This window comes from Papio anubis, chromosome 5 (assembly GCF_008728515.1).
Source record: "Papio anubis isolate 15944 chromosome 5, Panubis1.0, whole genome shotgun sequence".
NCBI lineage: Eukaryota > Metazoa > Chordata > Mammalia > Primates > Cercopithecidae > Papio > Papio anubis.
In genome coordinates this window covers 70,902,153-70,928,809 of record NC_044980.1, presented here as the reverse complement: position 1 = coordinate 70,928,809, position 26,657 = coordinate 70,902,153, and the positions used below count along the sequence as shown (strand labels likewise).

The 26,657-nt window shown below is 42.5% G+C and overlaps 1 protein-coding gene and 1 long non-coding RNA gene across 4 annotated transcripts; both read right to left on the bottom strand.

The window, feature by feature from the left end:
• Positions 1–4,474: 4,474 nt before the first annotated feature.
• LOC103885197 (skin secretory protein xP2-like) lies at positions 4,475–16,979 on the bottom strand. 3 transcript variants are annotated; one of them, XM_017959672.3, is made up of 4 exons: positions 16,910–16,979; positions 15,803–15,853; positions 13,818–13,968; positions 4,475–6,954 (listed from the first exon to the last, which is right to left on the bottom strand). In XM_017959672.3, the coding sequence occupies exon 4, from the start codon at positions 5,965–5,967 to the stop codon at positions 5,449–5,451; it is 519 nt and encodes a 172-aa protein (XP_017815161.1). In that variant the 5' UTR covers positions 5,968–6,954; positions 13,818–13,968; positions 15,803–15,853; positions 16,910–16,979; the 3' UTR covers positions 4,475–5,448. The 3 variants fall into 3 exon arrangements, 1 of the variants encoding a protein (XP_017815161.1); XR_001903492.3 differs by lacking the exon at positions 4,475–6,954 and adding an exon at positions 7,238–7,614; XR_001903491.3 differs by lacking the exon at positions 4,475–6,954 and adding an exon at positions 13,112–13,664.
• Positions 16,980–19,407: 2,428 nt separating this feature from the next.
• Positions 19,408–20,300, bottom strand: LOC108586330. The gene is made up of 2 exons (XR_001903493.1): positions 20,193–20,300; positions 19,408–19,642 (listed from the first exon to the last, which is right to left on the bottom strand). It is a non-coding gene; the product is annotated as an uncharacterized LOC108586330 (long non-coding RNA).
• Positions 20,301–26,657: the final 6,357 nt, after the last annotated feature.

Sequence of the window (26,657 nt, the reverse complement as noted above, 5' to 3'; positions counted from 1 at the left end):
GAAACTGAAAAAAGTCCCATTACACTTGCTAACAGGGCCAACTTTGGGGGTGTGGCTAATAAAATAATCTCTTTCCAGATTGTCTTGACTGGAAGAACCTTGAGATTCTGAATCCCCAGTGATGGCTGCTGCTTTTATTACAGGCTGCTTAGCAGGGCACTTCTGCAGACGCTTTTGTGTGAGTTTGCTTTTCTTTTACCAAGGGGGAAAAACATTAATTGAAGGCTTTTTAATTGCTGCATTTTTCTTTTCCATTGAGAATCTGGCACTTTTCAATTCGATTTGCATTGATTTTAAAGCAAATAAACTGCCCTCTCCACTCCGAAAAAGAGTCACCTTGACTTAATCCACTCACACATCTTTCCATTGATGTTTACCAAAGTAAGACTTCTTTTTAAAAGAATATTATTACCGAAACCTTTCATCATGAGGCTCCTTTGCTACCAAGATAATTTATATGCTTGCTCATCTATTAATCTTTGTGTTTATTACTTATATTTCTGTCCCACTAAATTCTGGAGAAAATTTGAAGTGACTCTTGGATTTCTCTTCCTCTGGCTTTTGCTAATGAATCTTCCAGGAACTACTTCCTGAACTCTACCTGTCTCTTATGTGTATGTAGCCTAGGAACAAATAATAGAGTTATGTCCCTTCTACCCAAGGTAGGAAGAGATGAATTGGTATCTTTAATCCGCACTTTAGCTTCTGAACTGGGGAAATGCAGCCAGCAGAAGCAGGGGATCAGCCAAGCAGAGTGGCTGACACCTGTCCTCCCAACATTTTGGGAGGCCGAAGTGGATGGATCACTTGAGGCCAGGAGTTCAAGACCAGCCTAGCTAACATGGTGAAACCCCATCTCTACTAAAAAATACAAAAATTAGCCGGGTGTGGTGTCAAGTGCCTGTAGTCCCAGCTCCTCGAGAAGTTGAGGCATGAGAATCACTTGAACGTGGGAGGTGGAGGTTGCAGTGAGCTGAGATTGTGCTGCTTTACTCCAGCGACAGAATGAGACTCTTGTCTCACCAAAAAAAAAAAAGCAGGGAATCATTTAATTATTAGCATCTTTTGGTTGGCAATAGAGTTGTAGTCTCACCTGGTATGTTCCAAGTCAAGAGGAAGCTAAGAACCCACGTTCAAAAGGGACAGTTCACAAAACAGACTTGCCAGAAGGCAAGACCCTTGTTTCTCCATTTGTGAGGCACCACCTTTAGAGCCAGCTCTATGATAGGTGAGTTATGGAGTGACACTCCTCACCATCCAAGCCAACCATCTGGCCTCCTTCATGAGAATCAAATCCTACCAAGAAGCAAAAGCCAAAACAAAAAAATGCGTGGACAAAAAACCTATGTTCCTATTAAAGAAAGACCAAGCTGAATTTTTAAATCAATTGTTATTTTCCCGTCACATTGCTAAGCAGATTTCACTTGAGAAAGTCTATAGCACTGGTTTCGCTGCAGTTGGCCACCTCAGAATCAGGAGCTCCAAGCCGCCTCCCATCCATCCTCTCTTCTTGCTTCCCCTCAGGAGCTCCACAGGGCAAAGCTCACCAAACACGTTAGTGTGCACTGAAAATCTCTCAACCCAAGGTTATGGCCCACTTTTCAGCTTTTTTTTTTTCAGTATAATAAAACTGCCTTCCAGACATTTGGAACAGTCCCTCGAGTCATAATGGGACTTCACTTGTTAATCCCACAAATGATTTGCGCAGAGCCTGCTTTGTGAATTGCACGGTGAAGGAGCAGCAAGAGAGACAAGATGAGACACCGTCTCTGCTTCTGCCAGGAACATCATGGTGTTGGGGAAGAGGAACATGTTCCTTTTTCCCTCTCACTCTACAAAGGGAACCACTGAGGGTGTGAACTAGCAAGAGAAGTTCCAGCTGGACCTAGAGAGAAATGAAGCTCGAGGGGATTTGGGTGTGGGGCAGCAAGGAGTGGACCTGTAACTTAGAGGAATTCTGTGACTAATTTTACTCTCTGCAGACTTAGATATTCAGAGTCCTTTCCTTATAGTGGAAAATGTTTCCTGGGTACCAGTTTCCTAGAGAGAATACCATTTTAGTTTTCTGTTTTATTATGTTCTTATTTTGGATAGAATTTGTTTCATAGTATAAGTTTATTGGGTCCACCCTAAAGAAAGGTGCTCAAATTATACGTATTGTAATTCAAACCATTCAATGCACAGCTCCATGTTCCTTTCCAAATACCAGGTGGCATCCAGTTGGCCCTATGAGCCACTCCAAATAGCAGATCTCTCTTTCTGTTGTGAAAGTGGAGTCATCTCAGGAGATTGATGTCACTGAATGTCTCCAAGCATCGCTGTCAAGTATGTACATTCAAAACTTCACCATTTCATTTTATCAATCTTCAGAACTTATTGAGTCGCTTGTGTGTTTCCTCTCTTCAGAAATACTATGCACTCTTCCTGCAGTGCTCTTTTATTTCGAAGACCCCATTGCAGGCCACCTAGGAGTCAGGGGAAAAGCCTTCCCATAATGAACCAGTGTGAGCAATGCAGGGAAAATATGGTGCAGAGCTGACCGAAAAGCAAGTTCTAGTTTTCTTACTTCTAAAGGATTATATCAATCAGGTTTAAAATAATGGAAAGTATCTGGTCTCTCTGTGTGTGGAAGCAGAAAGGTGACTGCCACCAATGAGGCAAAGTTATACAGACTAGGTGTATTATGAAACACTTGAAATGCTATGTACATAACAAGGTTAGAGTACTTGGCCCTTAGGAACAAAATGCAACTCATATATTGGCACTGGGATTCCAGGTTTGAATGGAAACAGCCAAGAAACCGTGTCAAACACACAGCCCAACTATTATTTCTTGCTATTATCACGAGCTTTTTCTGATTCTCCTTTTTTTTTTTTTTTTTTTTTTTTTTTTTGCAATGCTACCAAGAAGTAGAAGAGTGAAATTTGAGCAAGGTAGGTGATGATTAGCCAGGGAGACTTCTGGGTAATTATCAGTAAGATTATTCAGCAAGAAGTACCTAAAGACAGAATTGGACCATTATGAGAAAGTAGTACAGAATTGATGTCATACACACACACACACACACACCCCCGTCAAATCCAGTTCCCCATCTTCTGCCCAACTCATGAAAATTCCAAAGAGCTTTATTCAATCAATTTATTGACTTGGGGGTCCCAATCAAATCCCACTGTAGGTGATGCTGTTTCACCTAATTAAGGCCCATGGCTCAGTAGAGTCAGTAGAGAAGAAATTCCAAGTCCTTGCACTTGGCAAAGTGTTTGTTATTGAAGGATTCCTGAGTCTGCCAAATTCCACTAGGCATGAAGGGACTCAAAAAGGGAATCATTCTCCTTTCCACTTGCAATTTGTTCATTTTGTAGTGAGCAAGCGCAAAGGCTTTTCTTTCTTTTCCTTTCCTCTTTCTTTCTTTCTTTTCTTTCTTTCTCTTTTTCTCCCTTTTTCCCTTCTTTCTTTCTTTTCTTCTCTTTCTTTTCTTTCTTTCTTTCTTTCTTTCTCCCTTTTTCCCTTTCTTTCTTTCTTTTCTTCTCTTTCTTTTCTTTCTTTCTTTCTTTACTTCTCTTTCTTTTCTTTCTTTCTCTTTCTTTCTTTCTCCCTTTTTCCCTTTCTTTCTTTCTTTTCTTCTTCCTTTCTTCCTTTCTTTCTTTCTTACTTTCTTTCTTTAGATGGAGTCTTGCTCTGTCGCCCAGGCTGGAGTGCAGTGGCCGGATCTCAGCTCACTGCAAGCTCCGCCTCCTGGGTTCACGCCATTCTCCTGCCTCAGCCTCCCAAGTAGCTGGGGCTACAGGCGCCCGCCACCTCGCCTGGCTAGTTTTTTGTATTTTTTAGTAGAGACGGGGTTTCACCGGGTTAGCCAGGATGGTCTCGATCTCCTGACTTTGTGATCCACCCGTCTCGGCCTCCCAAAGTGCTGGGATTACAGGCTTGAGCCACCGCGCCCGGTCTCTCTTTCTTTCTTTCTCTCTCCCTCTCTCTCTCTCTCTCTCTCTCTCTCCTTTTTTTTTAAAGGTTTGTTTTTTCGCCTGAGAATCCAGAACTTAATCATGTAGCCATTTTACAAAAAAACTATGTCTACATCTGACATTACAACAGAATTAGGCCATAGGCAGGCGCCCTGGTGGCTCACACATATAATCCCAGCACTTTGAGAGGCCCAGGGGGGCAGATCACTTGAGGCCAGGCATTCAAGACCAGTTTGGCCAACATAGCAAAACCCTGTCTCTACTAAAACTACAGAAAACTACAGAAAACTACAGAAAACTTAGCGGGGCACAGCGACTCGTGGCTATAATCCCAACACTTTGAAAGACCGAGGCAGGCGAATCACTTGAGGCCAGGAGTTCAAGACCAGCTTGGCCAACGTGGCAAATCGCCTTCTCTACTAAAACTGCAGAAAACTTAGCCGGGTGTGGTGACCAAGGCCTGTAATCCCAGCTACCTAGGAGGCTGAGGCAGGAAAATTGCTTGAACCCAGGAGGCGGAGGTTGCAGTGCGCCGAGATCGTGCCACTGCACTCCAGCCTGGGCAACAGAGTGACACTCCGTCTCAAAAAATAAAATAAAATACAATAAACACAACGTGGTTGGGTCACATAATTCTAACTGGTTTCTGATCCAGAATGTTAGCTTGTGAGCCACTATTTTGTATTGCTGTTCTTCGTATTCGTTAGTGTATTAACACTTGAATCCAATACTTAAAATAATAAAGATAATCACTAACAGCAATGTTGTGCCTGATTTTGTTGCAGTGTCATTAGAATTCTGTTGTGATGTTTACCTTTCATTTTTCCTTAAGAAACTGGGTTACTTCCTCCGAGCCCCACGGGGAAGTCAGAAAGCCAACGTTGGAGATAACGTGGCAATGCATTTTAAGAAGAATCAGCTCCTAAGAAGTGGGAAGAAAATATATTATCGGACTTTGCAGACGTAAACACGCCCCAGCAGGTTGGAGCCTGCGAGGAGTAAGGTTTCCCTGATCGCGGGTCCCCCTCCAGCCCGCCCCTCGCGCTGGCGTCCATTGCACGACGCCCTGTCGCCGCCGCTCCCAGGGGAGCCGGGCCCTCGCGCTCCCTCCAGGATGGGACAGGATATGACAGCCCGGTTTGTGCACCAGCATCCTTAATATTTCCTTCCTTTCAGAAGCAAATAGAGCGTTCCCTTATCTGAATGCTAATTTCCTAGTTAAAAACCCTCCCTTGCTGACAAGGGACTGAAAGAGTTTTAAATCACAGATGTAGAGTATCAAATGCAATAATGCTCTTGCAATAGTGCATTGAAGCCTCAATTAATTAACCCTTGGGCTAAGTAGGCAGGTACATGGCGGTGGCCGCAGGCGGTGGATGGATGAGATTTAAATGTGCATCTCATTTCCCCAGCACGGAGCATGCCGTTTGGTTCAGAAAGGAGTCATTTTGCACACTCGCCTCATTTACTCGCTGCTTTAATCCTCCTAATTCCACCTGAGATCAGGGGAGAATTGAAAAAGGAAGGCGAGGAGCAGGGGTTGCGGGCCGGGCTTTTGTTGCGCGCGGTCCCCGGGGACCGCGCAGCTCCGGGCCGCGCGGGGGCTCTCGCCTTCCGAGCGGGCGTCGGTGGGAAACTTGCGCGGCGAGAGACAGGGGGATGGGGCGCTTTTGACGCGATTACGGGGTGCGGGCTGTCCTGTGGAGGATGTCCGGCCGAGCTCACCCTGCCCAGGTGCCGGATCCCCAGGCCAGGCTGCGGCCTGCGCTGGGCGTCTGGGGCGAGGCCACAGCGCCCCGACGCCGGGTGTGCGTGTGGGTGAAGCGGAGACTTGGGTCCCTCGGCGCTTGGGAGTCCCGCCGCCTAGGGTCGGGAACCGCCTCCCACTCCCGGCCCGGCCCGGCCTGGGAGCCGTGTCCCGCGCTGACTCGGTGTAACTCTCCAGCTCATTTCTCTCCACGCGATTTACCATCTGTGAACTGGTCTTTAACCTAATAAAAATCATCTAGCTTTTGACTAACAAGAAAAGGAAACAGTGCTCATTGTGGGGTTTGGGGAAAATGGCTTCACTAATGTGCAGGATGAGAACGGAGTGATTTATAGGCGGTTTTAACTGTAGGCTATGATTAGGGGGCTGGTAGTAAGTGCATTAGATGTCTAAGTGTGGCAATAGAGTAAATAGGCGTTTTATTTATCGCAGTGCCAGGGGCCTCTTAGCGGAAGAGCGCTTCTCCAAATTGAAATATAGCAGAGTTTACACTCCTGATTAGGGCTTCAAGCGCAGAGCCCAAGGCTATCAGCTAAGCAGAAACAACGCTCGCTGACACCTAATTGTCACTGGATTAATGTGCAAACAGGGACAGCGAACAGCAACAACAAATAACCTAGTGTCAGAGCCGTTGGTGGCAGTGTCCACTCGCAGTGACTTGGGGCCAAATTGGAGTTTATATGTCAAAACAGGCTCAGATCAATGTGTTGGGCTCCTCCTGCAAAGGGCTGGATGGAGTCGTGGCAGTTGTTGATCTATGTGTGTGTGTGGGCATATTATGTGCTGGGGAGTGGAGGAGAGCAGGCAGACGGAGGAGGTGAAATGCCTTTCCATTAATTTTTTTTCTGCTTTATGCGCCCGAATTCACAGCTATTAAGATAAATTTATGTGAATCAGGTCTTTCTCTCCAGGATCTTGTGACTTTCGCCTGTGTCTCCATATAAAATTTAATAACCTTGTTTGTGAATCAAATCATTCCCACAACAACAGATTCAATCTGGGTTGCCACCTGTCTGGCTTTGGACAGGAGCAACCGAATTGGGCAGCTGGGTTCCAGCCTTTCACGGGGGCTGGTGGTTGGTTGGCTGCCTGGCAGGTCCGTTTGCCCTGGGGTTTTCCGAAAGCAGGAGTAGATGCGGCTGACATCTGAAGGGGAAAGGGAGGACAGCCATCCATATTCCCTGAGACCCGCCTTTTCTTCCAGTGACCAAATTGGTGGCAGCCCTATTTAAAAAACACAAGAATTCATGAGAGTCTAAAGCAAATGGGGGAATAGGTTACCATCCAAGAAGTTCTTATGCTCACTCATTTTTCTTCTACAATTAGCCATTTAGGGAGGGAAAAAGTCACAAATACATGAATTATGTTCTTAAATGTATTTCTAAAGTTCTTAAGTTTTATTGAGCATGAAAGTTGGTCTTTCCCTGTGTTAAGAACTGAAGAAGCTATAGAACTAGCTAGTGGCTCAATGGTGCAAAGTCTTATGATTTAAACTTGACATTTGCAATTTTTTGCCGTAAAATATTACTTTCTTTATTTCAAGACTTTAGTTGAAAACCTCGTAATTCCCTTTAAGCTCCATTTGATTGTCAATTGCACAACTCTCTCTAAAGCTTAGGGCTTATGATTTTCATACACACATAATTTATGCTTTTTGTGTCACAATATAATGTACTTTGGTACAGCTCCCACTTATTTCTCTTGCATCAAGAGAGATTTTCCTTTTAGAGGCTGGAAGTTTTACAGTGAAGCTGTGAAAGAGTTGTGATCTGGCTGTACGTCTCGTTGAATTGTCCAAAATTGCCATATTTGCTGCCCTATACAAACTTCCGTGCCACTCCATTTAATATGTTTTCAGAAAATGGGACCTGGATATCTGCATATCTGGATAAAAGAATGAAATTAATTTCACGATTGAAAATTTCAATAGCTGGCTACAGAAAGATCATTCATTGCCTCAAGTATGGGTAGAGAGATAGCAGAGTCAGTGTTGGATGTTGCAAACACAGATTTCCTTTAGTCCATTTGTTGTCAGTAAATCGTAAAGCTGGATTTGCAATGGCAGAATCTCAGATATGTTTTACTGGATCGATTCAATGCATTTTGGTTGTAAAACTCTAAGTTCATCCACGCTGCTGATTAGAGCATAACGTTTAAGTTAATGCTATACATGAACAACAATACTTAAAAACAAAAATGCCACAAAGAGATATTAAGCTTTCTGAAAAACCATATATTGTTATGGCAAATGTTGGAATTCATGCAGGAATTTTGTTGATCCTAATTATTATACTTTGTAGATTTTACTTTGTTGTCTCCTAGAACTGGAAGGAAATTTAGAGATTATCATACTCGGCCGGGCGCGGTGGCTCAAGCCTGTAATCCCAGCACTTTGGGAGGCCGAGGCGGGCGGATCACAAGGTCAGGAGATCGAGACCATCCTGGCTAACACGGTGAAACCCCGTCTCTACTAAAAACACAAAAAAACTAGCCGGACGAGGTGGCGGGCGCCTGTAGTCCCAGCTACTCGGGAGGCTGAGGCAGGAGAATGGCGTAAACCCAGGAGGCAGAGCTTGCAGTGAGCTGAGATCGCGCCACTGCACTCCAGCCCGGGGGACAGAGCCAGACTCAGTCTCAAAAAAAAAAAAAAAAAAAGAGATTATCATACTCTCTTTACAGCCCTCTTTACAGATGGAGGAACTGAGGCCCAGAACAGTTAAATGTTTTGCTTAAAGCCACACACACAATGAAATTTACCAAGTATTCCTCCTATTTGTCATTATTTCAGTCAAGCCATAAGCATTGTAAGTATATGAGAAAAACATCAGATGTTTTTGTTATACCTTGTCAATGTTAATTATTGAGGCATTTATAAACATTAACATTTTTCTGGCACAAAAAAAAAAAACTTTTCAAATTCTTGATTTAAGAAGTAATTTTAAATGGGTGTTATTCTTTGATTACATATCTAGGAATTGTGAAACAATTACAAATATAAAGGAGTTTTCAGTATTTGAAAGTGTTGCCATGTCTTGGTTATTTGAGGTTAGGGTTATATTGTTTCTTTTCAAGTTTTCTGCTTCTTTTGTCTCCCACTCTCAGCTCTTTTGGCTTTTTGCCTTCTCCTCTCGGCTCTACAAGGAGAATACTGATTCAAAGAAGTGATTTTTATCATTGCTGATAAAAATTTCATGAAGAAAATAGGACAGAGCTAGCAGATAGAATGGAGTTTGATTATCATACTTCTCCTTGGCTCTCCCTGGCTATCAGTACGATGGGTAAGCAAGAAATAATCTAGCCTATAGAAGAAAAGGTAATATTTGGTAGGTTTTAAAAATAATTCTGCTGGGAAGTTATAGATTTATTTGTGTATGAATCAATCTTGGAATTCCTATGATTGCCTTTGAGGCATAAACTTCAGAATGTGTCTGAATTATTAAGCATCTACCTTGTTGGCATAGCTAGGTTTTTAAGAGAACTTAAATTACGTTAACCAAGAAAAAATTATCCCCTCCCTGCCCCAAGTTTAGGTGTGTCTGTTTAAATCCAGATCTAATCTGAAATTTCTGGTAACATGGTCAGACTCTGGGTAGCATTTGGTAGCTCTGGGAATTATAGTCACTCTAGTGAAATTGCTGAAATCTAAGCTGAGGACATCATTGGTGCTATAAATCTGGAGTCTCAGCTACAATGTACACTGACCAGATCCACTCACCTCTCGGCTTCACCCTGAGTTCTTGGGAATTTCTTTTCTTTTTTTTTTTTCTTTTCTTTTTTTTTTTCCTGAGTCGGTGTCTTGTTCTGTCGTCCAGGCTGGAGTGCAGTGGCACAATCTTGGCTCACTGTAACCTCTGCCTCCTGGGTTCAAGCGATTCTCCTGCCTCAGCCTTTTGAGTAGCTGGGACTACAGGCGCCCGCCACCAAGCCCAGCTAATTTTTGTATTTTTAGTAGATACGGGGTTTCACCATCTCGGCCAGGCTGGTCTCGAACTCCTGACCTCACGATCCGCCCACCTCAGCCTCCCAAAATGCTGGGATTACAGGCATGAGCTACTGTGCCCGGCCTTCCTGAGAATTTCATAACCAAACATTATATAAAAAAAAATAGTACTAGGTCTATAACTGGGTATTTTTGTATAATAAATGTTTTAAACACAATTCTGAATTTATAGACTAAAGTGATTGTAAATAACTCTTAAAGGAAGAAAGAGAAGCTATTCAGGAATTATTTCCATGAAGGGAATATCATTTGTCCTGGGTGCACAATTCCAGAAGTATTTGAGAGTGGCCAAAGCCATTTCGGAGAGAAGAACCAGGTGTTGAAGGGAAAAGACGGCTGATGTGGGACAGGTGGGAAGCATGGTTATGGTTGGTGCCCTAGAATCATATAGTGGGGTGGCCTTGAGCAAGTCATTGTCAAACAGCCATGAAGTAGTTTCCTAACCTACAACCAAGGGACTAGGCACAGAATGTCTTAAGGTAACGTCCACAAGCCATTACATCAGCATCTAATAAGCCCTTCCAAGGGATTCTAATGCACTCCAGAGTTTACAACACTTGAATCAAAGAACCTATGCATTTTCTTGTAAATGTGAGATTTTTAATCATTTACGCTTTAGCAATTTAAAGTCTATTACGGTTCATGGAAAAGACTTAAAGAGACACTGATGACTGATTTAAAATATTCCTTCAGGACACAGGAAGACTTCATTAGACAAACTCTTCAAGAACTTTCTTCTTAGATTACACCTACCTCATGGAGAACTGCAATGGTTGTCCCTATTTGCTGTTTTGTTTTGTTTTGTTCTGTTTTTTGAGGTGAAGTCTCAGTCTGTCGCCCAGGCTGGAGTGCAGTGGCGTGATCTTGGCTCACTGCAACCTCCACCACCCAGGTTCAAGCGATTCTCCTGCCTCAGCCTCCTGAGTAGCTGGGATTACAGGCACTCACCACCACGCCCAGCTGATTTTTGTATTTTTAATAGAGATGGGGTTTCATCATGTTGGCCAGGCTGGTCATGAACTCCTGACCTCAGATGATCCACCCACCTTGGCCTCCCAAAGTGCTAGGATTACAGGCATGAACCACCACGCCCAGCCCCTATTTGCTTTTTAAAGTTCTCTCTAACTTAAAAAACCACAATACTTTTCTGTAGTTAACAAAAAATTGTTTGTGGATTAAAAATACTGTAAGATATCCTCTTCCTAATTTTCTCAACTAGTTAAATTACCATGTTGCACCTTTGAGAAGTAGCATGATTTCATCTACATAGTAATGCAATTTTATGAACTTTTTGTATTTTAACTTTTGAAATGAAATGAAAACCAAAATATTCCAAATTAATATTCTTTAGGATTGTGCAGGAAGGCCAGTTCTTTTTTTTTTTTTTTTTTTTTTTTTTTTGAGAAGGAGTCTCACTCTGTTGCCCAGGTTGGAGTGCTGTGGCGCGATCTTGGCTCACTGCAAGCTCTGCCTCCTGAGTTCACCCCATTCTGCCGTCTCAGCCTCCCAGGTAGCTGGGATTACAGACGCCTGCCACCACGTCGGGCTAATTTTTTGTATTTTTAGTAGAGACGGGGTTTCTCCATGTTGGCCAGGCTGGTCTTAAACTCCCAACCTCAGCTGATCTGCCTGCCTTGGCGTCCCAAAGTGCTGGGATTACAGGCGCCCGCCACCATGCCCATCTAATTTTTTTTTTTTTTTTTTTTTTTTGGTATTTTTAGTAGAAATGGGGTTTCACAGTGTTAGCCAGGATGGTCTCGATCTCCTGACGTCATGACATGCCCCGGCCTCCCCAGTGCTGGGATTACAGGCGTGAGCCACCATGCCCAGCCAAGAAGCCCAGTTCTTTAACATCATAAAATGATATGCATCTATGTATATTCCGTATATTTAAACATAATTAAAGGCAGACAAGTTATACTATATCCCAAACATGCTGACATGGTTTGGCTCTGTGTCTTCACTCAAACCTCATCTCATATTGTGATCCCCAGGTGTCATGGGAGGGACCTGGTGGAAGGTGATTGGATCATGGGGGTGGTTTCCCCCATGTTGTTCTCATAATAGTGAGGGAGTTCTCATGAGATCTGATGGTTTTTTTGAAAATGACGGTTCCCCCTGCATGCTTTCTCTCTCCTGCCACCTCGTGAAGAAGGTGCCTGCTTCCCCTTTGCCTTCTGCCATGATTGTAAGTTTCCTGAGGCTTCCCCAGCCATGCTTCCTGTATAGCCTGTGGAACTGTGAGCCAATTAAACATCTTTTCTTTGTAAATTACCCACGCTCAGGTAGTATCTTTATAGTAGTGTGAAAATGTACTAACACACATGCATATTATTCTTTGGCAAGCCAATTGTAGAAATCACTTTTTTCCTACCCCAGTGCCCTAGAGCTAATTCCATTTTCATTTTATAAATGAATCCACAGGCATTTCCTACATGGGGGCTACAAGGTTTTTCAGGCTCAATGGGTGTCAGTTTGTGTTCCTGCATGGTTAAAATAAAAGCAAAAGTACATAGTAAGCAGTAAGTTCCTTCTCCCATCATGTTTAATACTGGTCATGGAGGAACAATATATTGTGTGCTTTCTGTATATATACACTCCTTGTAAGGTAGGATTCTACCCCCTTACTTAAAGGGAAGTTTTTCTGAGAGCACATCTTTTTAATGGTATTCTTTCCCCTTCTTGGTGAGGGACTATTGATTGAGTGGACACCGCTTACTGTAGCTGTTCTGAGCTGCCAGCAGCAGGGTTTCCTGTGATTGATTTTATATAGCACCTTTTCTACTTGAGAAATCCCAAAGCACTTAACAAAGCAGGGAGTGAGTTTGATGCTGATAGTGATGGCGTAGGCAAACACTGGCAGTGGCACGAACCAGCGGCGGCTCACATTGCTTCAGATTCCCGACTCCAGAGAGCTGGCAGCCAGGTCGCCACCATTCCCTCTGGTCTGCCTAGAATCTCCAGACTGGAAAGGACATCTAGCTGTCCTTGAGGATATTCCTTGACCTCCACCCTGACCAGCCCCTAAGCCACTCAAGATAGATAAGATTGGCCACTGTTGGTGGCTTCAGAGGAGTCATTTACTCTTGAATCCTTTATTTCCTCATGGGTTCCATATGGTAGGTCGATTTGGTGTCCTGTCCAGTCAGCAGTTCTAAGACTCTATTTCCTGATTTTTAAAAATTTTTTTTCAGAGACAGGGTCTTGCTCTGTCACCCAGTCTGCAGTTCAGTGGCATGATCATAGCTCACTGTAGCCTTGAACTCCTGGACTCAATCCATCCTCCTGCCTCAGCCTCCTGAGTAGCTAGGACTATTGGCATGTGCCCCCACACCTGGCTAATTTAGACAGGATCTTCCTCTGTTGACCAGGCTGGTCTGAAACTCCAGGACTCAAGTAATCCTTCTGCCTCGGCCTCCCAAAGTGCTGAGATTACAGGTGTGAGTCACCACACCCAGCCAATTTCCAGGGTATTTTTTGAGTCTCGAGGAGGTGCAGGCTCAAAAGTAGATTGTGCCGGGCATCTGCTCTGGAGAGAGAATACTCTTTGGCTGACTTTAGTACTAGATAAGTGCAAAAACAAGCAAGAGGGCATCTGCAGAAATGCATGATGTGTTTGCCCTCAGAAGGAGCATATACATTGCTTACTTCTTTGACACCTAGCACAGTGCTAACACATAATAACCCCTCAATAAATGTTTGTTGAATAGATGTGTAAAAATGAAAAGTGTCGTTTCAGTGTCAGAGAAGGACAGCTTTCAGTCCAGAATTGGGGGGTGCTCAGGGCCTAGCATTGTCTACTTTAGCAATAAGCATGCAAAATTAGCCAGCCCTGTCCCCATAGAGGCAGCAAAAATGGGACAAAAATAATGGTCTTTTTTCTCCGGTCCTTTTCTACCTCGTTTTGATGCCAAAGTGAAGCTGCTTATTTCATCTGCAGGTTGGGGTGAGGAAAGAAGGAGCAAATTGATAAGGTAAAAAGAATGAACGTTAAGCTCAGAAGCGTGATCTGTTAACCTCCAGTAAAAATGAACTGGAGGGAGGAGAGATGGGGAAAGTCTCCCGGGGGGGGAAGGAGAGACCTCACCTCTTTGAGTAAGTCTTGAAGCAACAAGGAACCTGTCATTGAAGGAACAGAAAGAAGGCCATATGATTCTTCTTAGGATCTGGACTATTCTTGCCCTCATCTTCATAGATGTGAACTTCCTTAGTGTGTCTAGCAAGGAGCAGCAGGATAACTGGGGAGAGAGAGAAGGAGAAAGTCACGCTGAGACCGCTGAGCTCATACACGCCCTTGTACCCCATGGGAGGAGAGCAGTGGCAGTTGTGAGGTGACTCTGGAGGAAGAGTTGGCAGGTCACATCCTCTGGCTCCAGCTGAATTGATACCCAGACGTCTGGCGTGTCATGCATCTGATCACCCAGTTAGCTTGCTCAAAAGAGGTGAGGAACACCCAAATTAAAATGTGTGCATTCGTCTTCACCTGTGGTTTCTTTTCTTTATATGTATGGCCATAGCTTTTAAATTCATTTTCAAGTAAATAACTTACTTTTGTCTTACACAGTACATTGAACTATCAAGTGTCCTTTGCTCTTCAAATAACCCACAGAGGCCCACAGTATTTTTGTCCTCATTTTACAGATGAAAAAGCTGAGGCCCAGAGAGGATAAGTGACTTGCCCAGGGTCACACAGCAAGCAAACGGTGGAGCTGGAATTCAAACCCAGGTTACTACAGGCCACATCTCACTCACTGTCCACTGTGCCTTGCTTTCTCCATCTCAAACAGGAAAAAAAATTATAAATCCTGATTCAAAAGAGAAACTGTATTGTTATGACACTCCAGCATTGGAACAATTAAGTTATGTTTATATTTTCCTTTTGAGCTCAGACCACACAGCCACAGCCAGCTGGCTTACTACCCTAGGCTATTAACTAACACACACCACTTTTTATTTCATGGCCTTCTTTTTAGGAACAGGAATAAACACGTGTGATTTTTGCCCATAACGTTCATGGCTACGTGTATTGACTCTACTTGGGGCATCCTTGACACTTTGGTAACCCCATCTCTGGGATGAGAGGGCTGGGCTGGGCTGAACCAATGTGATCCAAGGCTCCTTTCAGCACCGACAGCCTATGACAGCAAGCTGGTGAGAGTCCACTGACCTGCAGCTAAAGAAAGAGGCAAACTGGGGTGGGCACAGCTGGCGACTCAGTTCAGATCCACGCTGGCTTACTGGGAGAGATGATAGTAGGCATTGGTTTGAAGCTGGGCACACAAACTCACACAGGACATAGTTCTTGCCCTCCAGGGGTATGGAGTCTAGCGAAACCTTCCCAAAGGAGCCTGCATGATTGGCAGTTACTGCTCACATGTTTACCTTGTATTGGTGAATTTTGCGATGTGTCCCTTGCACAATATGAGTAATTTAAAATATATCTACATGCGATTAATTCTTCCTTCTATCCATTGGGGAAAAAGCCCTATTTAAATAGATGGATGGACATTGAGTGGGTGTCTCTGTGTCCCAGTAGGGTGAGCACATTCTGCCCTTAAACAGATGCACATTGCATCCTTGGGAAGCTGTAACGGACAACTCCAGAGGTTTGCACTGTTAGGAAGCACACCTTGGAAATACCACACAAAGAGAGTAGGGCCTCTGGTGTTTCTGACTGACATGAGTGAGCTGAAGAAGAACGTGATTAAGGGAAACAGGGCCCTCCTCGAGAGATTGAGGGGAGCATGGATCACACGGCAGTTTTGTTTGGAAGAAAAGCCGGTCAAAGCCACAGGGAGTCCTTGTAAGGCCAAAGGAGAGAAAGTTGTTCCCTTGGAGAGAGTGGCATTTTGGAAAACTGAAAATCACTTCAGTAATATTGTATATGAGAATCTTTGTAACCAAAAAGAAATGCAATAAATCTCTCAGTTTGAAGGCTTCTTCAATATTTTACAAATCACACAATCATCTCCAGCTTTTGGCACAAAGAAAAATCCACATGACAAACCTTACGGAACATTAGCAATATCAAGATAAGCTACATCTGCAGAATACCAATGAAATTATCCCTACCTGCTGCTGGTGTTTTCAAAACTGTGAGGCGGAGGGTCCATCTCTTTTTTCCTGTTAAAAATGGAAATCGGTGCTTGAGTATTCCACGAAGTTCTTCAGGTTCATTAACAAGGTCAAAATCAATGTTATTTTACTGTTTGGAATCATTTTTGGCGGAACAATGAAAAGAAACCATAGTAGAAGTAGTCTTAATATAATCATTTTCTTTTCATTGTTCTTTATGGGAAAATAATTTGGCCCGAAATTTAGTGGTCCCATCAGGGAGGTGATATCTTTAAAAAGGTGGTCTGAAGGACAGGTTTTACTGTACTTTAATAGGCTTATAGATTAGTATAAATCTTAATATTCATAATCTTTACCATTTCTTTTCTCAATATCTGCTCCATCTATACATCTATTTATAATGTATGTTTCAAACACAAGATATACTTGATTTTTATTAAATATACTGATGGTGCTATGGGGACAGCCACTTGACCTAGTTAAAGAAAGAGAAAAGAGCCAGGGGGTCAAATTTATGGATAGTCTGATGCTGAAAACAGATTTTTGCAGATAATACAATGGCCTGAAAGCAGGGCTGTCTTTGCAAATTTGCCATGTGCTATTATTTGTGTATGGCCAGGTAGGTAAAATAAATATATTGGGTGCCAAATGTGAGCTGCAGATGATCATGATGAAATGTGGACTTCTCACCTGACAGCTTGATTTTTCTAATCTAAACATGGAACATTTTCAACCTACATATGCTCACAAAAGAACATCACAGTGATAACAACACAGGAAATACAGGACAGAAAAGAAAATATGTAGATATGCAATGCTTGGCAAGAATAAAGAAATATGTGCTAATTTATTTTAATGTGGTTATTTAAAGGGAACATTATATAAGCAATTTTGATTTTATTTTGATTCTGAGATTCCTTGTTTGCCTGTCAGCTTGTTATGTTATAAACACTGAAGAAATTAATGAATTGTAGATGTGTACAACATTGATATATTATGTACAAATATGTACACATGTATATATATATTTTACTGATTATTAAAAGTAATGCATCCTTAATATAGAAAATCTACAAAATATGAGGCAAAAACCAAAATACTCACCTCCCAGAGATAATCATGTTAACATTTTCTCTCCTCTGTTTTGTTTTACATAGTTTAGAGGATCCTGTATGTATAAAATTGAATACGGGTTTATTAAATTCCATTGTAGGATCCTAGAACTTACTTCACTATTTCCTATAATTGGATGTTTGTATGGTTTCCTGTTTTTTCCTATTATAAATATAAAAGATACACATCTTTTATATAAACCTTTGTTGGCATTTCACATAACTGCCCCAGGAGCTAGTCCCAGAGACGGAATTAATGAATTAAGTAGAATAACATTTTTAAGGCTTTTGATACCTATTGCCAACCACTTTCCACAAAGCTTAGGCCAATTTACAGTGTAAGCTTATTTTAATCAGAGTTGATGTACTTTGCCCACATGAAGAAAAGGCTGTGGTTTCAGGTTTCCAAAGCAGTGATGTCCTGTGGTTGGTAATGATGTTCCTTTGTGGTTGCCCTGAGGAAGATGTGAAGAAGTGCTGCAGAGGCCTATTTGTCTGCTGTTACGGAGTGCTAGTTCTTCTGGTTCATTCACATAAAGGCTTTCTTCTTCTTCTTCTTCTTCTTCTTCTTCTTCTTTCTTCTTCTTCTTCTTTCTTTCTTTCTTTCTTTCTTTCTTTCTTTCTTTCTTTCTTTGTTTTTTTAGAGTATGTGGTCCTCAGAAATAGTATTTAATGTTTTAAACATTAATATTAATTGAAAAAGGAGAGAACTTAAATAATGGCCTATATATTTTCTTTGCCTTTGTATATGTATATTTGTGGTAATGAGAAAAAAACCTGGAATTTATTATTAGAAAAATGGGTCTATAAAAGTATTTATGCTCTTTTGCCCACTCAACTTCCAGCTTTACTGACTTTAAATATTTTGTCCTCAGTACCTCAGTCCTCTGAGGTATTTGGCTGTGTGCAGAATGTCACATTCCTGTCCACTCTGTTGATAAGGATGTGGCTTTGTGCCTGTGGATGCCTGTGTGCAGAGGCTGGGCTCTCTGAAGGCAAAAAGCAGTCACTGACTCTGTGGCTGCTCCCTCGTGATCCCTGTATCCTATACACACTGGTTTCCCACCACCAGCTGTCTGGTGACAATGTGTCTACTGTGCTTGAACTGTTTAAATCCAGGATATCATTAGGACACTGTCAGTTACTCCAAGATTCAACAGTATGGGTATGCGTGCTTTGGACATAGTAGGAATCATGTAAAGGAAGGAAAGCAAGAAGGCAGGGTAGACACACAGCCCCATTCACACTTAAATGCAAGGCCAAGGAGTGGGGGTTGTTTTCCGATGAATCTTTCAGTTTCTGCTAGTGTATGGCTATCTATCATCATTCTAAGTGGCAGTGCAGGGATCTTCTTTGCTTTCCGGCTTTCTAATTGGCAAGTAAATCCTATTTCTGAAAAGCAAAAATAGATGTTGCAAACAGGTATCTTTCTTTGGGTTGCCTTGGTCACCTTTAGAGTGCCTTTTCACAGGAAGAAGGAGAGAATGAAAGTTCTTTTGCTGAAGAGGAGCTTCCTTCTCAGAACTTCTCAGAACGTTGACCATGACTGCTCATGGCTAATCCTGGCTCCTTTGCCCTACAGGGAAACGCTGAGAAAAGCCTGAGAACTCAGGACTGGGGATAGGCTCTAGAGGAAACTAACCCACCTTCAGTGAGGCTTGCTTTTGTCCAGACACTGCCTATTTAGTACATTAGTAACCTTATTTTATTCAAAATAGAGCGTCTCACTATATTTCAAAGTGGTTTACAACTCTGTATAAAATAGAACATCTTTACTGGGGGATGGTGGAATATAAACAGTAGAAACACAAATATTAATACTACCTTCACAATGCATGCCTTACAAAAGATGTTTGCTTAGTTTTGTTATATATAGAAACATATTTAGCTACCAACTTTACTGTCACTGTGGAAAATTGCATAAACCAATATATGTAAGTGAATAATTTTACATATAGTTAGTGTCTTTTCTGATTAAGAGAGTCTTTTAAAGAATATATTAATTATGCATCTTATGTATCCTATGTGGTTAAAGCAGCTCTGTGAATAGAGACCTGCCAGTTGTTTTGTTAAAATAACAGAGTGCAGCTGTGATAAAAAAAAAAAAAAAAAAAAAAAAAGAAAAGAAAGAAAGAAAGAAAGAATACAGCCTATCTGGAAGAGCTATTTTTATTTTTAAAAGGTCGGGGAGGAGGAATCAAGAGTTAATGTTTAGTTTGCAAATATAAGAGTTTTGGGGGAGAATATCAGGTCAGGCAAATGTGTGAGCCACAATGGAATGAAGGTTACCTATTTGCTAAAATGTTTCCAAACTCGGACTTTCCAAGTGAGTGGTAGATATGCGTGGGAAAGTCACCCTTGAAACCAAAGAGGGGAGGATGCACACCAAAAGAGAATCTGGTTTTTGCATTGTAGTTGTAATGGCAACGATCACTGTTGCCAAATGTAAACTTCTTAGGTTTGTAAAACTCCAATTAACACCACTCTCCATAGATAAAAATGTACATTTGAAGGAAATAGTTTTACAATCGAACTAGAGATTGTCCTTGCCTCTCAGAAACAAAACGGAATGTTATCTGTCCAAGAAAAAACACTCTTTGAAAGTGCTTTCCTGAATCGTGTTGAGTCTTCAGTGTGTCAGTGGGCAGGTCCCGGCTGTGTTCTCAGCTTTGTGGTCTCCTCCCGGCCTCTGGGGGTGGCTTTGAATGGGACGGCTTCACAAAATCTGCATGAAAATTGGGAATTGTCAAAGTAATTTGCCATTTACTGACTTGCTCTCTATGCCTTTTGTGTTTTGATCAATAAAAACTTAAATCCTTTACCCAGTTTAGTAACAACCTATTCTAAAGCATTATATTCCCCCTAATGTTTTTCGAGTTCTGGTTGTACAGTTATCCATTTTCAATGATATTCATTTTAAAAGGTTAACAAACGAGAAACTAAACCAACCATACAAATAACAGCCCAAAGAACACTTTCCAAAATGTGTTGCTGTAGTGCCATTTCAAATTTAATATTCATGCAGAGGAAAGCTAAAGGCCACCAAACCAGGTGGATAAAATAGTACTGCATTTTATGACTCATTCTTAAATGAAATCTCTTAAATATTGCTAATGAAGCCGGCTCCCCCGCCACAGCCTTGGCGGGCGCCCTTTCGAGCTGCTTCAGTTCCATTTCCCTGTCTAGCAATTTGCCCCAGGCCCCTATTAAATGAATTATCACGGCCCCTAAATCATCTCTGCGGGGGTTTCCTCTAATCCCATCAAGACACTTACACTCCCTTTCTTCCCTCCTGGTGACATAATGAATGATTATTTCATGGGGAGCCGTTAAAGAGGCCCCTCTGGAAGAGGGGAATGCGCGCGGCCCGGGGCGGAGGCGCGGGCTGGGCCACGGGGAGGCCGGGTGGGCACCAGCGCCGCCTCGGGCTGACGGGGACAAAGAGGCCACGCGGCCACCAACTGCCCTCCTGGCCGCCCGAGGTGGGGGTCCCCGCGAGCGACGGGCCGAGAGCCTCCCGCTCCAGGCCTCCCGGTGCGCCCGGCCCGGGTAGCGACTCCGGGAGCCCAGGAACGCAGGGCAAGGAGAGAGAATATAAATGTTTTCCTTAACCAGAGGAAACACTGCACTCACAAACCACTTGCGGAATAGATTAAGCTAATTTATTAAACACAGTTTGCCTGGTGACTCAGCTGAGCTGAGCAATGATTTACAGTTTAAAAAAAAATTAATAAGAGAAAGTCAGGGGCCACCGTGGCCCTAATCATGGGGCCATGGCAGCTCCGACGAGGCTGGGGCGCGCGTCCTGGCCCTGGGTTTGGGACCAAGGGTGGCCTTAGGCCTGCGGCATTGGTGAAGCTTCGCAGCCGTTGTGGAGCCCAGACCCCCAGCTCCGTGCAAGTGGCGTCCAGAAGAGAGCTGGGCCCTGGGCGGGGAGCCACCTCCAGGGAGTCAGGCAGAAGGACCCTCTTCCCCAGAGGAAGGGGTGGTTTGGGGTGTGTGTGTGTGTGTGTGTGTGTGTGTGTGTGTGTGTGTTTTATAAGTTGTTTCTGAGGCTCTCAGACCTCCCTTCGCATACCAGTGCTGGGTCTTCTGACAGTGAAGTAACGTAGAACAGTTTCCAGGAAATTTTGGAAATTAAACTCTAGGACACGAGTCTTGAGCAGCGATTCTCAACAGCGTTGGGTGCCAGCAACCCTGGTTTCATAATAAATCCTTCCTAATGCCCAGCGCGGTGGCTCACGCCTGTAATCCCAACTCTTTGGGAGGCTAAGGTGGGAGGATCTCTTGAGCCCAGGGGTTCCAGACCAGCCTGGGCAAAACAGTGAGATCCCGTCTCTACCCAAAAAATACAAAAATTAGCTGGGCATAGTGAGGCAAGCCTGTAGTCCCTGCTACTCAGGAGGCTGAGTCAGGAGGATCACTTGAGCCTGACAGGTCAAGGCTGCAGTGAGACATGATTATGCCATTGCACTCCAGCCTGAGCAACACAGTGAGATAGTGTCAAAAAAAAAAAAGAAGAAAGTTGTAATATCTTTTACTATTCCAAATAAAAATATGGAATAATATATCCTACATGTGACTTAGAAAAAGAGAAGATAGAAGGAAGAAAACAAAGAAAGGCAAAAACATAAGGGCCTAACTATAAACAAGAACACATAAGGTATAATATAACAAAAATATAGTATAATACATGTTTCAGTGGGTACATGCTCCATCACAACAACTAAGGAATGAAGTAATCAAACAATCTCACGCCTTTTTTTTTTTTTTTTTTTTTGACAGGCTCTCACTCTACTGCTCAGGCTGGAGTGCAGTGGTGTCATCTTGGCTCACTGCAGCCTCGATCTTTGTGGGCTCAAGTGATCCTTCCACCTGAGCCTCCTGAGTAGCTGGGACTACAGGCACGTGCCACCATGCCCAGTTAATTTTTGTATTTTTTTTGTAAAGATGGGGTTTTGCAATGTTGCCCAGGCTAATCTTGAACTCCTGAGCTGAAGTGATCCTCCTGCTCAGCCTCCCAAAGTGCTGGGATTATAGATGATCACATCACTTTATAACAAATGTTTATTTAAGAGAAAGCTTTCAGTTGATTGTTGTTGACTCTTTTTCTTTATAAGCAACATTATGAAATAAGGGCTAAATAAGGCTATTTACTCACACATGTAAAATCATCCAAATGTGACAGCTATGGTTGGGAGAACACAAAGCCCAAGAGCTACATTGCATTGTTGTCCATAACATGGTTTTCCAAAATGGTGAGCAACTCTCGGTCAGGTTCCAGACAAAACTGTGTATGTGGTAGTTGTATTCCTGGAAAATTTAATGTACATTAAAACTAGGTAAAAACACTTTGTGCTCATATGAAAAATGGAGCTAGAGATAATTATCAAAGGCTTTTTCACTTACATGAATATCTGATGGAACATTGGAATGTGTTCTGAAGGACCTGGAACAATTGTTTGAGTGCCAATGCACTGCCTTTTTGGGGTGGACCTACCCCCTTTGAAACTCGCTGGTCTAGAACATTGGTTTCTAAATTCTTTGCTTTAGAATTTCATGGAGAGCAGAACATTTTACATATGACATTAGAGGGTTTGCAGGCCTCTTAAAACCCATTCATAGACCCCCTATCAAGTCTATGTATTCTGAATTCTAAACCCTTTTGTACAGCAGAAATTGAAGGGCTAGAATCATAGAATAGGATAGAACCTTACCTGGATCCTCTGAGGAAAATCAGCTCATCCAGAGTCTGAAGAAGACTATATTCAAATTTTGAGTTTATTTGGTTATTGCAGGAAATTAGTCACTTTTCTGGTTCTGGAAGTGGAAACTAAATTACTTTAGTCTTTAAGGCGGTCCTAACACATTGTTTACTTCTACTCAACTTGTAATCAATAAAAATCCTAAATCTATTCTACTTGTTCTGGCTAAAAATGTTTGACTTTTGTACTTAGGCAGATAATTTTTTTATATTGAAGTGTAGGGCTTTACATTAGTACCTATTAAATGCCTTCTTATTGAAGATGACCCTTTATCCCGGCCTTGTCTAGATGTTTTTAGATACCAATTTTGTCTTTGAATTCATAAGCTTTCCTTTCTAGTTCTCTGTCACCTGCATGTCAAAATGTTATAATTAATTATAAAAAGGAAAACTGAGATAGAGGCCTCTTTTGCCAATGCTATGTCACTAGTAATAATAGGAATATGTTAACTTTCTAGTGTATATAGGAAAAGTCCCATTAGTTTGGTGTGTATATCATTGCATATTTAGAGCTGAAAAAATAAGGCAGTGTGCATTGTAATGGCACTTCCTTTTATGTTGTCAGAAATGTTTGATTTTTATTTAATTAATTTATTTATTTTGAGATGGAATCTCACACTGTTGCTAAGGCTGGAGTGCAGTGGTGTGATCTTGGCTCACTGCAACCTTCACTACCTGAGTTCAAATGATTCTCCTGCCTCAGCCTCCTGAGTAGCTGGGATCACAGGTGTGTGCCACTACACCCAGCTAATTTTTGTATTTTTTTGGTAGAGATAGGGTTTTATCATGTTGGCCAGGCTGGTCTTGAACTCCTGACCTCAAGTGATCCACCCACCTAGGCCTCCCAACGTGTTGGAATTACAGGTGCGAGACACCATGCCCAGCCTGATTTTTATTTTAAAAGTCTTTTTTTAGAAGATTGCTCTTCCCCACTCTCAATGCTGGGATTTTGTCAATTCTAAAAATAATATTGTACCAAATTTAAGTATGTTTTATAAGAAGTTTTCCACAACCCTGCCATTTTAACATAACTGTTTTTATTTCTCCATGTTTCCTTCCACAGCTTCTACTTTTTGTTTAGGCTTTTACGTATTGCATGCCCAATTTTCTATGACTCTTTCTAGTTCTCTGTTAGAAATGGGTGTTAGCCTGGATTTATTCTTAAGCACATGCAATTGAACTAAAACAAGCAACCGAGCATCTTCCATACAGCTTTGCCTAAGTGGGCTGACAAGCGGGCTGAAATCTTTGTAGGCCTTACAGAAAGTGATCACTATAGAAAGGAGGTAGAACTGTCACGTGAACTTAGCAGCTCACTTTTTAAAGAATCATCAAACATCGACGTAAGTCAGAAGTGTACGGGAGGCAATGGGGTCTTGAGCTGCGATTTAGAAAGCCCTGAAGTTGTGATTTGGAACATTTTTGTTTAGGGAGCACAGTCGAAAGTCTGTGTCTTCAGTTCTGCTCAAGAACAGGGTGAGGGGGTAGGAAAGGGTGGTAGAGAGGGCGTTTTGATTCATTTTTGGTTTTGGAGGGTGCTGGGACAGTTGAGGAAATCACCTCCTCATTAGAGGCCCTTTACAGGCAGAGCACAGTGGCTCATGCCTGTAATCCCAGTACTTTGGGAGGTTGAGGTGGGCGGATCGCCTGAGTTCAGGAGTTCGAGACCAGACTGGCCAACATGGTGAAAACCCGTCTCTATTAAAAAATATATATATACAAAAATTAGCCAGGCATGGGGGCGTGTGCCTGTAATCCCAGCTACTCAGGAGGCTGAGGCAGGAGAATCACTTGAACCTGGGAAGCAGAGGTTGCAGTGAGCCGAGATCGCACCATTGCACTACAGCCTGGGTGACAGAGGGAAACTCCGTCTCAAAAAAAAAAAAAAGCCTTTTACTTCTATTCATCTCCCCTTGGAACTTTCTTCAGGACCCAGGTGGGTGGCTACAGCCTAGAGATGCTTGTCCACAGCCCAAGGAAGTCTAAGCTAAAAGTTTCATTTACAATTTATACCTGCTTTTCTATCCTCTTATGCTGAGTGTTTTATAGAACATCTTCTCTGCAAATATCCTTTATCTTTTAGAAAATTGATAATAATGGTGGCTATTATTTATTGGGCATCTAGTCTATGCCAGGCAGTGTATACTTATATTATTATGCTTCACAACAATACTACGAGATAGGAGTCATTATGTCATTTTCACAGTCCAAGGTCATGTCACTACATAACATTCTGTGTCTGTTTAAGGCTATATAAATTTGAACAATATAAAATAACATCACATGCTGGGCACAGTCATGCCTGTAATCCTGGCACTTTGGAAGGCTGAGGTGGGCGGATCACCTGAGGTCAGGAATTCAAGAACAGCCTGGCCAACATGATGAAACCCTGTCTCTACTAAAAATACAAAAAAAATTAGCTGGGTATGGTGGTGGGAGCCTGTAATCCCAGCTACTTGGGAGGCTGAGGCAGGAGAATCGCTGGAACTTGGGAGGTGGAGGCTGCAGTGAGCTGAGATCGCGCCACTTCATGCCAGCCTGGGTGACAGAGTGATACTCTGTCTAAACAGAGAGACCTGGGGTTTTTCCAAAGCAGGAAGGATAGTGTGACTGCTCTTACTGACTTCTTTCTGCATAAAGCACAGGATGTTTCTGGAGTAAGCAAAGGGCAGACGCTTGAAACTTAGCAACAGGAAATGATCTTGAAACAATGAAGCTTAAGAGACAGAGCTGGCATATTTTCAAGATGTAAAATATTGGACTCTGAATATATAAGTTGTAGCACAGAATGTCTTACCAAACCACTGGATGACTACAAATCAGTTACCGAAGTAAATTCCTCCAGCCTTAGGTTGCATCAATGTTTGATGAATAAATACATGATGATTTTTCAGAGTTGTTAAGGATCCCTTATAAGAGAGGAATAGGAAAAGCTGACCTTGTTTAGCATATGCAATGCTTCTCAGGCTTTGAATGGAAACCGTCAAGCCATAAAATGTAATTCTGTTTTCTCTCACCACTTAAGTTTTTGACCAAGAGTTATCCTTGTCAAGCTCAGAAATCATTCTGGGTGATGTAAAGCAGGTTATAGGGCAACCCAGTTCCATAATTGAACAAATTATAAGTTTTCAAATATTTCTTGCTCCAGAAATAAAAATAACTGGCCAGGGTCTTTTTGAGGTTGGCCTCATCCATAATCTGAGTCCCTGCCTGAGGCAGCTCTAATCCCATGAATGCATGACTAACACAGTCATGTTGTTGCTGTGGCCCCTGGAAACATCAAGAATCTTCCTAAAAATCAATCCTAGACTTTATAGTATTATCGGGTCTTCTCTGTAGGTGGCTGGGACTGCTGTCATTGTTCCAGCTTACAATGACTTCAGAGCTCCAGGACAAATTAGGCCCTGATTCAGCCGATCCCCAGAAACCCCATTCAAGGGAACCTGGGCATCCAAAATGTATTCTTTAGCAAGCTAGGTCAGTGTGCTTAGTTCTGCCATCCGCACCAGAAAAGACTGTGGGTCTGGTCACAAAACCTAGGACATTTCCACATCCTGATGATTTATTACCAGGGCAAATAGAATTATTGCAGACCACAATATCATTTATCATTTAATTATGTATCTTTCTGGAAGACAACATACACAACCAAAGAGGCAATTTAGAGCTGGCTTGTCTTTTGCTCTGGGCCTCAGTTTCCTTGCCTGCAGTAGGAGAGACCTGGGTAGAATGGTCTCTGGATCTTGAAGGGCTCTTTAGCCCTACCCTTCCAGAGTCTATAGATGCATAGGGAGATGAAGCTCTTACACAGAAGTGGCCTTCTTGAGCTACAGTTTCGTTGGTACCACCTCCTATCTGTGCTACACAACTGCTTAGCCTCATCAAGCCTCAGCTTTCTCATCAGCAAAAATGGAGATAAGGACAGTACCAACTTCATAGAGTTAATTGCTTGAATTATTTAAGGTAATGCATGTGC

Bases quoted from the DNA above. Each gene is read 5' to 3' on its own strand.
- LOC103885197 (XM_017959672.3), bottom strand. From the start codon at position 5,967: ATGATTTTTATTAGGTTAAAGACCAGTTCACAGATGGTAAATCGCGTG.